This window comes from Xenopus laevis, chromosome 3L (assembly GCF_017654675.1).
Source record: "Xenopus laevis strain J_2021 chromosome 3L, Xenopus_laevis_v10.1, whole genome shotgun sequence".
In the NCBI taxonomy this organism is placed as follows: Eukaryota; Metazoa; Chordata; class Amphibia; order Anura; family Pipidae; genus Xenopus; species Xenopus laevis.
Window position 1 is genome coordinate 62,413,819 of NC_054375.1, and position 15,245 is coordinate 62,429,063.

The window sequence follows — 15,245 nt, forward strand, 5'->3', positions numbered from 1 at the left end:
ACAGCCAAAAGGACACAGTAGTTAACTAGTTAATAACAACAAGAATATTGTCCCGTTTTGCTTCACTGAAAAATATGTGAATTTCCCAACCATTCTGATGCTGGCGTCAATTTGATACTCATTCGAATATATTTGCCAGTTGTGAATACATGGCGACAATTCTGACACCGGCAACAATTCCGATGCCAGCTTCATTAAACGCACAAACATTGACTTAAATGAGCATCAAATTTACGCCAGCATCAGAATGGTCGGGAAATTCACACATTTTTCGGTGAAGCAAAACGGGACAAATTCGCCCATCACTAACTTTCTCCACTGTTCTGGTTAATCTGGTTTAAAAAAAAACATATCTGTCCATCATGTTAAACTTCACCAGTCACACCCCCCAGTGGGCTCCTTTAATCTTACTGCTTCCAAACAACACAAGGATCAGCACAAAAAAAAGGGCAACCTGGAAATGTAGAATCTACTGGCAGCAGTGATGGGAACAATTTGTTGCCAGGTTTCAGAACAGAAAAACACTCATAGACTCCAATGTATTGTGAGATAAAAACGTTACAGTAAAAAAAGTTTCTACAAAATCACCACAAAAAAATGCCCACTATGCATTGGAAAAAAATTGCAGATTCGTGAAATAGTCAGCGGCTTTACAAAGTTTTGCACAAAGCAAAACACCTCAACTTTACTTATCACTGGGATTGACACAATATTGGATATATAACAACCTAGAGCGAATTACAAATATACAAGTACTTGAAAATATTGGCAATATTAACTATAGTATTATCTCATTTAATATTATACACAAAAAAGTATCTCAATTTCAGGAAAGCATTTACAAGGCAGAGTGGACTATGATTATTTATATCTATATAATACACAAAAGCCATGAATATCTTGTAAATTATATCCTTATAAACGGTGAGTAGTGATGTCATCAGTTATAAATGGTGAGTAGTGATGTAATTTCTGTCACATGACTCACTAAAATTTGTGTATTATAATAAATAAAGTACCCCCAGTTGTAAAATATGAGGATATTAGAAGTTACCTCGGAGTTCCATGACCTGTATAAAAACACTCGGCCTTCGGCCTCGTGTTTTTATATGGTCATGAAACTCCTCGGTAACTTATAATATCCTTATATTTTACAAGAGGGGGTACTTTATTCACTATATACAATACAACTAGTGTTGTAAAACAGCTATCAAATAGACAAAATAGAAAATAACTAACAGATTGCTTCATTTACAAAGACTAATCCAATTATATATTTTAAACAGATATATAATTAATAAAAAATATGCAGTTTCATAGTGTGGCTTCTTTAAAATTTTTATATATTTATTGGTTAGAGGGTACTTTGAAAAAAGCAATTCCAATAAATCAGTTATTTTTCTTGATGTATACAATAGAGGAGTCAAAGTTACAGGACCAACCCCTGTAAATGTAGACATTTATCAGCTTAAACAAGTTGACTGTGACTGATACAGGATCTGTCAGGGTATGATGGAATACATCTTTGGGTATGTAAAAAAGCATGGTTAAGCTTTAGCCACAAACGAATAGACGATGCGGCTAATGGCGGAGCTCACCCGTGACACGCCGGCTCCTGCTCAGCCGCAGCTCTCGCGATACATCGGCTCCTTCCAGCCGGCTTCACTCACACTTTAGTGGTATCGCTGCGGAGCGCCGTTCAAAGCTCTTTGCTGAGACGTGAAAGCAATCACCCTGGACCTCTCTTGGAAGGCATCCCAGTTGGCCAGTTTATACGTCTTAGACGTAACTGCTCCACATGGGCTTCCTTCCACGACAGGTCCATGGAATTGTGGGATAGATTGATATCTAGGGGCTACAGTACAGAATGCATTAAGAAAGCCTATGAAACAGCAGTACTCAGTAATAGATCAGAGCTTTTGAAAAATAAAAAAGGTGGATATAAAAATGAGAGGAAGGCATTTGATAAGAGCAGAATGAAATTTATCACTACATATAGTATGGAAGCGAGGAAAATTCAGAATATAATTTTAAAACATTGGGGGATTCTAAGATCAGACCCTATTCTGACATCACTGGATTTAAAGAAACCTCAATTTATTTATAGAAGAGCAAGTAATTTACGAGATATAGTATCCCCGAGTTTGCTACCTAATAAAAAGGATAAAACAAAGTGGTTGAATGCTGTTGGAACATACAGATGTGGTGCGAACATCTGCAAATGCTGTAGATTTATAAATGTGTCCAAGGAAATTCAGAGCAGTAAAACTAAAAAAATATACAATTGTAGAACGTATGTAAACTGCAGGACATCAAATGTTATATATCTAGCAACATGCCGCTGTGGTAAACAATACGTTGGTAAGACTAAGAGATGGCTGAAGGATAGAGTACTTGAACATCTAGCATGCATCAATAGGCTAGACATATCCTCAGCTATAGCGGAACATGTGATACAAGAACATGAAGCTAATGAATACTCTGTATCTTTCCAGGCAATTGAAGCAGTTAAACTGGGAAAGAGAAAAGGCGATATAGATACATTGTTGTCTAAGAAGGAAGTCAAATGGATGACCTTATTGGATACAGTTACACCATTTGGGCTGAACAGAGAGTGTGAGATAAAAGCCTTTATTGGATAGATTGTTATTAATTATTCTGAAATTCGTCTGTTAATATTATTTATTAATCCTATTTTATATAATTTAGAAATTTAAAAATTGAACAGAGCGATATCAATCACTCCAATAAATGTTTTTAGTAAATAATAATCCAGTATAAACTAAATTTGGCCTTTTAAAAAATTCCTTATCTATTCTATTATACTGTTCTAACATGAAGGTGGAAGTTAAGTAAGTAATAAACAAAAATAAACGAAATCTTTTTTAAAGAAAGTTTACGATAAATATAGTGATACATTAATTAGATTTCTTGATACTATAAGGGTGTGTATTTTTAATATCATTAGAAATATAAAGTCATATATAAATGAATGAAAATGCACTTTCCTCTCTCCCCCCCCCACCCTCTTACTTTTTCACCAACAAAAGTATATCACTTTATCACTTAGGCACTTTTAAACTAAATTATTATGGATAATAAATTGAACACAAAGGGGTAACTTTTTTCAAAAATTAACTATTATTCATTAATTATAAATTATTAATTCAACATTCTTATTCACATATATGAGAATATGGTATAAAGTAATTGATGTATAAAATATATGTATTAACCAGGAATTCCTTTGAAATAATTGATTGCTACTATGACACAGAGATTTATATGTTCTAGTTTATTTTATATTTTATATTTTATGTATAATTTTAAACACTTGTATATTGCTTTGTGAGAATGTTCTTCCCCTTTGATTCACTAATGATATGCATATGTGTCACTATTTAAGCGCCTATACAGGCATGCACTAATCACTCTGATGAAGTGTCAGGTTTACTGACACGAAACGCGTTAGATGTAACCCCCCTCTACAATTTTAATGCGCTTAATAAAGCCGAAAATCTGATATTCAAACGCCAGACTCCGTTGTTGCTTTGAACGGCGCTCCGCAGCGATACCACTAAAGTGTGAGTTAAGCTTTAGCCAGGTCACTTTTTCTGATGTTATATAGTCTCTTTCATCTGGTATTGTACCAGTGGATTGAAGAAAAGCTGATGTAATTCCATTAGGCCTAGAGAGTGGAGTTGTAATAGACGTGATTTACTTGGACTTCACAAAGCTTTTCATACAGTGTGATATCAATGGTTGCTTGTTAGAATGACACACAAGGTAGGTAGTTAGAGGAGATGATGCCTACAGGCCTCCCTACGCCTGCCCCTTTTGATTCTAGCACAGCCTAACACAGGCCATAACAGATACACTGTGCAGTACACAGATATCTGCACTCCAAAATGGAGCACAGAGATCTGCAGCTATCTGCAAATTTCTCCATGCGGAGTGCAAGGTGCATAAAATGCCTTACACACCGAGTTGGGCAATGTAAATCAGGCTTTTGGTCACAGGTGCTTAAGTGGTATATTTGTGACAGAAAAACCCCAAAGAAAATTAACCAAGCTGATAAAAGGTATGGGAGGTGTCTGTTATGAGGAAAGGTTGACCAAGTTGCGAAAGATGCTTAACACTGTATCTGATTATGTATAAATATAGACAGGGCAGCCATCAGTGGAGAGATGGGTTACTGTTTTTTCCCGGGCCTGGGGAATTTGGTCTGGAAGAGGACTGGAAGTAGGTCTAACTGTGTTGCGAAAGTGACTCAAATTGTGTAAGTTATGTATAAAGTTACACTAAAATGTATATAATTAATGTAACAAAAACTGCCATGACCTGCCTAGGAACTTACATAGCAGCCTATTAAACTTGTGTATAAAGCAAAGACTTAAGAAGGATAGGCGTGGAAACTCTACTGACCACCAATGAATGAGAAACTTAAAGTAAATTACAGTGATCCCCAATAAACTGACTAATTAGCACATTCATTATTGTTACTATTATTTACTTAAATAAAAAAAGTATGTAACAGGTATCAGTCAATGACAGGAAGATCATTGTGACAAGAGCAGGTAGGTGGGTAGGGTTTAAACTCCAAACTCCACTGTATATTGGGATATATTTAATGAATTATATGAGCTTCTCTTTTATGAACTCCCATGCAGTGGAATAACTAGTTTTGGGCCCCACAGCAAGATCATTGGGCCACTAAACTTTGGCAAAAACACATTTTCCACAAACATAAATTGCAGCTGCTTATCAGTCCCATGGCACCCCTTATAGTTCCTGGGCCCTCAGCATCTTCAGGATCTGTTTCCTCTATAGTTAGATCCCTGTGTTTCAGTTAAATAATTGGTGGGTTTGTATCTTGTATCTACATTGATAGTAGCTGTGGTGGAAAAAAAATATACCCAACAAGTTCAAACCTTTTGTCCTAGCAAAACCAAAGCAAGAGCCTTGGCCAAAAATGGTGCTGCATGCTGTACTTGTGTAGGGCCCCAAAATGTCTTATGGCGACCGTGAATTTAGAAGTTGACTGTACAATAAATGCTCTAATTTTTTTATTCACTGGTAGATCTTTCTAGTGGAGGTGAGGGCATCCATGCAGATCAGAAGATAGGAGGTTTCACCTTAAGTTGTATAAAGTCTGTATTATAGTGAGAGCTGTAAACTTGTGGATTTCTTTTCAATAAATTAGTTTACTAGCAGATACATTAGAGAGTCTTTCCATATAAAGAGCATGATGCCTTACTGCTACATAAAAAGAATGGCTTGTTTGCTATCAGGGAGGAATTAAGATCAAGTAAAATGGTCTGTCTTATTTTTTACACAGAAAATTCTAAAGAATTGTATGTTTAAACACAAAACTGTGGGAAAGCACTGGCAAAGAAAGCACTGGCAAATATGTATAGGTACATTTTCGCAGTTTACATTTTTAGTAAATATCTTCTGGTATCTGTCTTTTTCTACTCCTAAGCACCTCATTTACTTAGGATACTTCTGTTGATGTCTGGGGCTAAAAAGGAGACAGCAAATCAGAAGCACAGCAGCTACCAAAAGATGCATAAACCTATTAGTCAAGATGTGCCTGCGTATGTCTGGGAGGGGGTACACTAGGTCAAAAACCATAAGACTGCAGTTTTTTCAAATATTCACATGCTGTGGATCCATTGCTAGTGAGACATTATATCTTAATAAGTTTATATCAAAAAAGATATATATATCCCAAGGCCTTTTAGAGTAAAAATAAGAATAATTTATTGAATTTCACATTTAAAAAGTATTCAGTACATACCACCCCACATATCCCACCTTACGCGTTTCGCACCTTCCGGCGCTTAGTCATAGGTGTGTCTGTCAGTAAGGAATCGAGTACAGAATTTAAACCCGGGTGATCCCACCCCTTTTCGTTTAAAACCAATCCAGGGTCACAAGCAATTAACCATGCTTTCCTTCTATATATTAACCCATAATACCTATACAGGGTGTATGTACCATTTCCCTTATATTATACAGAATAGTGTAAAGTTGTACATTATATTCAAAAAAATTGAAAGAGGGGTGGGGGAAGGTGTGATAGATGTAATATTGCGAGATTTCTTAATTCCGCGATCAATAACTATCCCCACCTTTTATCACCTGCCTAAAGTCCATAAGAAAGAGAGACCTCCCTTGGGAAGACCAATTATTTCAGGAATTGTTTCTTTAAATGAACATCTCTCCGAATGGATTGATGCACATTTACAGCCCTTGGTGGGGCGTTTGGGTAGTTATACCAGGGACACCACACATGTATTACAACGATTAAATGAAGCTGGATGGGCAGAGGACTGTGCATGGGGTACGCTTGATGTGGTCTCCCTATATTCCTCAATACCTCATACTGAGGGCTTAAATGCAATCCAGTATCATTTAATAAAATACAGTGATTATTCAGAAAAAATGATACAATTTCTCTTAAGTGCCGTCAAATTCCTTCTGGAACATAATTACTTTGTGTTTGATGCCTGTTTCTATCTACAAAAGCGGGGCACAGCTATGGGTGCAAAATTCGCCCCCTCATATGCAAATTTGTATATGGGGTGGTGGGAGGAGGTGCACATCACTTCGGAACAGAACAGACACCTAAGGCTGTACCTGCGGTATATTGACGATCTTCTATGTATATGGCAGGGCTCCCAGGAGGAATTTGACGGCTTTGTGAGGGATATTAATAGGAATGAGTTGAATTTAAGATTTACCAGTGAGTTCAGTTTGAATAAAATAGAATTTTTGGATGTGACATTACGAACAGAGGGTGAGGCTATAGTTACAAGTATATTCCGTAAACCATGTAGCGGGAATACCCTACTGCATGCTTCGTCCATGCCACCAAAGGAGATTGATTGAAGGCTTACCTGTTGGTCAGTTCCTAAGACTTCGAAGGAACTGTTCATCAGATGGAGAATTTGGGAGGCAGGCACGTGATATGCAGAGGAGGTTTTTAGAGAGAGGGTATAAGCAGAAAATTGTACAAAAGGCATTTCAGAGAGCAAGAGGTAGTGATAGGGGGGATTTGCTCAGAGGAACTGGAATTAAGAAGAGAAGCCAAGTTTGGTCAAAGAAAGTGACACTTACAACTGGGTATAGCAAACAATTTTTTGAGATATCAAAAATTGTAAAGAGATTTTTGCCTATTCTCTATGGGGATGAGCACTTTTTTGAGGTGCTGAGCCCGGGAATCAATATCGTCCCCAAACGGGCTCCCACCTTAAAGGACATGCTCTCACCCAGCTTTTTCAAGATGGAATCTAAAAAACAAGATATGGGACCACTTATGCCCGAGGGTAGCTACAAATGTGGTAGCCGTAGGTGTATCACCTGTGAACATATGAAAGTGTCTAAAAAATTTAAGTCTACAGTTACAGGGAAGGAATTTGTGATTAAGGGCTATATTAACTGCAACACTACATTTGTGATCTATTTGATCACTTGTTTGAAGTGCTGTAAACAATATGTGGGTTGTACAGGCAGAAAACTGAAGGAAAGAGCGAGGGAACACATGAGTCAAATTAGGAACCCCAAAACGGTAGAAAAAAGTAACATCACCAAACATTTTGCTACATGTAATGGAGGGAAAATAAACCTATTTTCTATCCAGGGAATAGAGAGGGTGAGATTAGGAATAAGAGGGGGGGACCATCAGAAACTTTTGGAGAGGAGAGAAGTTTATTGGATTTTTCATTCGGGAACACGTTTGCCATTAGGGCTTAATTATGAATTTGACGTGACATGTTACACTTGAATACAAATATGAGAAAGAATTATACTCACTATATAATACTACTAATGGAATGGAATGCGGACAGTGTAGACAATATATACAAATTCGGCAATAATGTGGTTTGTGCAAAGTTAGAGATCAACTAATTGGTTTGAGGGCTAATGATTATATACTGTTTAAATATAATGTTGTGCAATAACTAACCTTAAGGATTGTGTTGTTAACGGATATTTTGAATATAATGTACAACTTTACACTATTCTGTATAATATAAGGGAAATGGTACATACACCCTGTATAGGTATTATGGGTTAATATATAGAAGGAAAGCATGGTTAATTGCTTGTGACCCTGGATTGGTTTTAAACGAAAAGGGGTGGGATCACCCGGGTTTAAATTCTGTACTCGATTCCTTACTGACAGACACACCTATGACTAAGCGCCGTAAGGTGCGAAACGCGTAAGGTGGGATATGTGGGGTGGTATGTACTGAATACTTTTTAAATGTGAAATCCAATAAATTATTCTTATTTTTACTCTAAAAGGCCTTGGGATATATATCTTTTTTGATATAAACTTATTTGGATTTGACTGCCTTGGAACTGGGGCTGGTCCCTTTGGCCATGCTGAATAGCTGTATGGACTCCCGATTTTTCAATAGATAGACATTATATCTTTCCTTTGAATCCCAGTTGCATCCAAAAATAACACATTCCATCTGTATTTTCCCTAGCAATAGTTGTCCTGGTCCCTCGTTAGACTGCAACACATACTGCACCCCTAGTGGTCAGGAAGACAGTTCTCTTACTTTTCACAATTGGAAATTACAAATTACATTGCAAAAAGGGCAAACTAATTTGTACATTCATATCTACTAAACAAAAATATTCTATACATACAGTGACATTATGTGGGAAATGTAATAAAATTTGCAAAGAGAACACATTTGCGAATAAAAATTTGCATGTTGCAATGTAATAATATTCTTCATAAGGCTTTTATTGCGTTGCGAATCTAAATTGCACATTGCGAACTTTTGGAGCAATGTAACAAGTTTTTCATTAATACGTTTTATTACATACACTGCACACTATCACAAATTATAACATTTGCTATCACTATCCTACTGTCATTGCTCACAAAGGCCAAATTGTTCACTTTGCGAACATTTATTCGCATTGCGAATGAATTGTGAACGATTTTTGCATTATCGACCAATATTACATTCCCTCCTATGACTTTAGAGTTTGCTAATTATGAATAATACTAAATATAATAAAATACTAATTCAAGAACATATATAGACATTAGGCAGTGCCACTAGAGAATGTACAGTTTATCTTACTCTGTAGCTACCCTGTTGTAGCATTTCTTTAAAGCATAAAAAGCATAGTTCCTATTACAGACACTTGGAATGGAATGGCATCTACAGTATTTCAGTTCCAATGACTGAGGGTGAAACTGGGAACAGTCATTGGCAATAGAGTTGGTGCATGCTACAACTCCATGTTATAACAGAAACTTCCATCATTGTAGTAACAATGTATTGAATAGTGCTGTATAACTTCTTCCTTGCATCTTAAATGCAAGAAACCACAAATCCACACTAGCTAAGACATTTTTTTAGAGAGGCACAGACATATCTTTCAATCTGTCCATCTTTCTTTCTCTCATTGTTTATCTATATGTAAAGATATCTTTGCCTATAGCTTGCATTCTTTCTTTCTTTTACCACAGTTGACAATGTTATTCTGTGTACTAGATACTGTTATGCAATCTTGGCTCTGAACTGTTGTTGTTGTTGAGGGATAACTTCATTTTCTGCTTATGCAGCTCTTTAGTAATATACCAAGAACACAAATGTGCTGATTTGTAATTGTAAATGTAGACTAGGAGAGTACAGAAACTTAACCAGATGTGCAAAACAAATGTCTGGGGATCATATATCTGCTGTGTATACATAATGTAAAATTCCATAGCTGTGAAAGCCCATGCAGGCAGAAAGAACTATATTTATACTCTCTTCTGTACATTTACATACAAAATCAAAATATATAACAATGCAGTATTTTTCATAAGTCCACATTTGATGCAACAGAATGTTTTCCATTAAACAACGTGTGTTATTATTATCATGAATGGCTGAGCCTTTAAAATGTTTTGCACTTGTTGGGGGTTATATTTATTTAACCATGGTTTTATATAAAAACACAGAGTTGGACTGTTCAACTGGTCTGTGGGCCATATGGCCCTTCAAAAGATGGTTTTATATCAATAATACCTCCATATATGTGAAATAGCAAACATTTAGCCAGTGGCAATGGAAAATTTTGGACAGCATCGAGCTTCCAGTATTCTTGTATATCTTACCTAACAAGGGTTGTACTTTGTTAAAAAAGATAGTGTATTTATATTGAGGCTAGTCATGGCTAGATGTATGAATACAAAAAGTATATCTTACAATACATCTTACATACAAGATGAATTAAGTAGTCTGAAGAAAAATTCTTCAGCTTCAACTATTTTTAAGTTTGGAGAGTTACATATTTTTCATTAGCATTGTAGAATTCTCTTCTTCTTCTTTTTAAACTCCCTCAAAGGTGAGAAATTAAAAAAATCAAGGTCCCAACAACACATTCATAAACTCACCAGAGAGTTGTTTGTGCAGGGTAGGAAGCCCAACCAACTGTTGTTATTAGTTAAAAATTAATTACCTTTCCTTGGTCAACAATAGGATTTTCGTCATAGTCATAAAGGCTATCCAGTACATCCTCATACGTATCCGTGTCATAGTTTATGGTCTCAGGTGTAGGAGCAGCTAAGGCTGTTTGAAGTATAGAAAGTCCCAGAAATAGATTTACAAAAGCCTTCATTCTTCAAATCCTGGGAAGGAAGCAACACAATATACCAGATATAAGCGTATTCTTATTACTAATGTTACTAATGTTGTAAAAAACAAGAATCCCCTTCACTCTTGTGTGGCTATTAGTTTCCACTTGATTACTTTGTAAGAAACCTGGGATGCCACAACATACATCAGCAGTAGCCAGCATTAACGTCAGATTGCTCACTGACTTTGGAATAGTGCCAGAGTGTATACTATTATACTTCTCATTGACTGAAGCAATGATATCCGAGTGGGCATATTGCTCCTTTAGACTTCCTGCATACCAATGTTAACAAGCCTTTGACCATAATTGCTGTGTACAAAAACACACTTGAGATGCAAACCATTAAATGCACTTGGGAAAATGTCAACAGTATGATTAAAAACCTTTAATGGTACAATTTGTTATTATTCCTGCAAAAGAGCCAGTTCCATTTCAATACATTAATTTATATGTCTCCATTATATAAAGAACATCATAGTACCTATTACCTTCATTATGCACAAATATAAAAATATACCTTTCCAAAAACTTGCAGTTCTATCTCAATATATGTTACTGATGATAGAAATACAAAGTAGGCATTGTTGCCTTATGAGTTTTACTTCTGAACCTTTTAAGGAAATGAGGAAGTGAAAGGTGAAACCTGTTAGAATAGCAGTTCCCTATTAGAATCTGGTGTTTGGATGATATTACACACTTGTCCTATTCATGTGCAGCTCATACCAACTTCAGTGCAGCAATATTATGAATTCACGTTCCCAAATGTACTGACACACAAACTAAATGTCAGTTGGTTGAAAGAGTGTCTTTATGGAGAAGGGTTTCAGGCACAAGGATATGAAATTCCTCTGGGAATAGAGAACAGCACAAAGCCTTCATTTATTTTGGCTTTCCTACAGATATTTTGTGAAATCCACACAACCAAGACCTTTCAGTCTCAGTAAGGTATTCAATCAGTAAAACAAGCTGTTCTTGAATTGAATTTCATATATTAAATCACATTAAGCAAAAAAGGGTTTCTCTATTAAAGTTTGTGAAATTCATAATGTGAGAAAAACATCCTACAACAGAATACTAACATATTAAAGAAACAAATTTCTTTAAAAAAAAACAAAACAAAAAACATTACTTATTATTGTTTTGTGTTTGGGCAATTGCATTTACTAATCAATACTTACAGTAAATCTTAAAATTCTTTAAAACAAATTAACAGAATAAAAAAATTGTATAAAGTGCATAAAATGTCAAATTACATTGACACTATTAAGTAAATATCCATATCCTTATGCAGTCATTGGAATCTGATTGTATTTCTGATTTAACTTTATTTTAATTTAAAAGACAATTTCCAGCTTGATTTCAATAAAGTGTCTAATGAAAATGTTTAGTTAACATTATAGTTAAATAGAATATTATTAAATTTTTGGAAGATTTTTTGATATGTTTACAGAATGTCTGAAAAACAAAATCATAGCCAGTATTATATAAAAAATATATTAAGGGAATTGAAGAATGAATCTTACCTTGGCTTCTATCTTCTCAAATGGTTTCAGGTTAGATTAACTGCAGTGCATGTGTTATGGATCCTTGACCAATAGCATGGCAAATCTCACTCTGGGGGAGGGTGGTACTTTTCTTTCTAAACACCAGCTCTCTACTGGATGCCTTTTGGTTTCAAGTATGGAACTGCTAATCTGAATGCCAAGTATCATATGTATTAGAGGTTTGCAAACATCACTTTTGTAGATGTTTTTAGATCTATTTTAATGTAGTCAGAAACCATTCTGTGCATTCTTTCTGTAGACAAGCACAGAGGAAATTGATGGTTATTATGCCTTTGAACAACCAACAGTAATTGGATATTTAACTACAGTTTGTTTTTCTATTGATTTATTTATTAGCTGGCAGCAGTGAAAACAATATACATAGAAAAGCAGTAAGCAGTAAAGGAAAACAATTCATACTAAAGGGAGATTTTAATTCCAGAGGTTTTTATTTTATTTATCTTTTATTTGCAACCATTTATGAAGTACTTTACAGAGATTATACATAATGTACATCAATCCCTTAGGTCTGTTCTTGGCTTTTATGGTTTCAATTTCTATGTCATGCTTCTGCAGTATCTATCTAGGAGATTAATGCAACATTTATAAAGCTCCATTTGTGGATTACCAAAACCAGTAATCCTCAATTTTGGCAACCAGCATTTGTGTAAACAGTCTGCTAGGTGATTGATGGATTATTTTGTTGGTTCACATTGAGACCTTTTAATTATGGACCACTAAAATGTTTATTTTTCTGTGCAAAATAAGACTGATGAATGGACATTTTGTCAGACCCTTTCATGTTAAAGCTTATTGCTAGAGCTGGTTTCTCTTTAAATGTGATGGGGGGAAACACACACATACACACACAAAATCATAATAATAATCATGAAGCAAAGTATTTTTTTTGTTTTTCATTTTTCCATAGTTATTTGTTTGTTTTTAGTTTCCAAGAGAGAACATATTAAGTGAAATTTTCAAGGCTTGTTGTTTTGTTGTTGTTATTTGCAGCCAATCAATGTGATGTTACGTAATTCTCCATTAATATAGAATGTCATTGTGAGATACTGTAGGTAGACAGGCCTGGACCCTGTATTGCCTGGGAAATCAGATTTGCTAATGGAATGCACAAACTGTTGGAAAACAACAGACAGAGATTGTTCCAGTGCATGTTACTTAATGCAGGGAGGGTCTATTGTTCCTTAGCAATGAGATGTCATGTTTGACCTGTAACCCTGTGTGTTTTTCTTCTTCCTCTTCCTGTGTATGCTCTCTATAAAAAGTTCCTGTTGCCCACATGTTATGCTGAGTTCTATAAAGCAACCAAGTTACTGTTCACACAGAAGTTGGTGTGTCTGTCCTCACTTACAGAGAAGCTGCACATGCAGTTCAGATCAGCTCCATGCTTACACAAACAAGCTCAGCAAAACCCCAATGTTTCTTTATTAATAATACACAAAAGCTATGAATATCTTGTCAATTATATCCTTATAAACGGTGAGTTCTGATGTCATCAGTTATAAACTGTGAGTTCTGATGTCATCAGTTATAAACTGTGAGTTCTGATGTCATTTCTGTCACATGACTCACTGAAATTTGTGTATTATAATAAATAAAGTACCCCCAGTTGTAAAATATGAGGATATTAGAAGTTACCTCGGAGGTCCATGACCTGTATAAAAACACTCGGCCTTCGGCCTCGTGTTTTTATATGGTCATGAAACTCCTCTTTAACTTATAATATCCTTATATTTTAAAAGAGGGTGTATTTTATTCACTATATTTATCTATTTATTTATTATACAAAGCAGTGCTGAGTAGTTTTGTGATACAAAGGAATGGTGCCATTTCATTGCTCAGGTGGCTTGGCCTATGATTTTGGTGATCAAATTCAAGGTCTTGGTCCCAATGCTGTAGAGCAACAAGGTTTTTCTTATTATTAGGCCCCATTCCAAAATTCATGATTTGATTAACTGTTTAACCTGATTTCTTATACACAATTACAACACGGTTCACATTAAAATAGATGTTAGATGATTCTAAACATTTTCTTCTCTGTTTTAGAAGTATGTGTCCTGTGGTTCTTTCCCTCTCATATTTGTCATTTTCTAATACAGTCCTATACTTAAATTTGAGGCTTTGGGCACCCTTGTTTATTATGTGATAGATAAAGTCACACCGGCAGAAATTTCCCAACAGAGTGCTGTCTCTCATTAACCTTACAGTAAAGAAAATAATTCCATATCCTGGAGACACAGTCTGTTTTGTTCATAAAAAAGCTAGATGTGATCAGTTTTATAGGTCTCTTTCCAAAGTTAAAGAGGCAGAAGAGCAGGGTGCAAAACCAGAGCAATTTTATACCTACAGTGCAACATTCTTCGCCAGAAGTCCATTATATTAGCATCAGTTCCACACAGCACAAAAATGTGTGCCCGTCAGCGAATAGCATACCGTTATCTACAATTTGCACCTGAATGTAAGGGCTGGAAGTTGGTGCTATTGCCTATTACATTCCCTTCAACTGTGTGTGATTTAACTGTTACAGTACTGAATGACTAGAGGTGTAACAGGCAAGAGAGTCCCTTGTGTGTGATCATACTGCATGCTGTTGCTTCCATCATATGCACAAACATTGGACTAGGCTCACAATTTTGTGCGCAATGCATAACTGGTTGATTGGCTCAGTTCAGGGCATGTAGTGATAGTAAATGAGCCCTGGAGCCTGTAAATGAGTAAGTAAATGATAGTAAATAAGCCTGAAGCCTGTCTTTGCTTGTGTGACTTCTAGCATGGACTATTAGGACATTCCTACCCCTCATTTGAAACACAGTCAGGTACCATAGCAAATCTATAGGGAGCTCCAATAAAGGGGCCATTTTTGAATATAATATTGATTTTTAGTCCAGTGTAAAACCAGCACAATATATTATTCATTATTGCCTAGAATATTAGGGTTTTTCACTTATCCTTTATGTCTCCTTTAAGTATAGTAATACAGGGATTTAGCACAATGACACTCTCACCGATTTCTTCCATTGTTTG

At 35.6% G+C, this 15,245-nt stretch overlaps 1 protein-coding gene across 1 annotated transcript in view; it reads right to left on the reverse strand.

The window, feature by feature from the left end:
* The window catches only part of epyc.L (epiphycan L homeolog), a 34,889-nt gene extending 22,574 nt beyond the window's left edge, over nucleotides 1-12,315 (reverse strand). The window contains exons 1-2 of the mRNA XM_018252379.2: nucleotides 12,183-12,315; nucleotides 10,483-10,651 (exon numbers count right to left, since the gene is read on the reverse strand). Of these exons, the coding sequence (XP_018107868.1) occupies nucleotides 10,483-10,641 (159 nt within the window). The 5' untranslated portion in view covers nucleotides 10,642-10,651; nucleotides 12,183-12,315. The remainder of the gene's footprint in view (nucleotides 1-10,482; nucleotides 10,652-12,182) is intronic.
* Nucleotides 12,316-15,245: the final 2,930 nt, after the last annotated feature.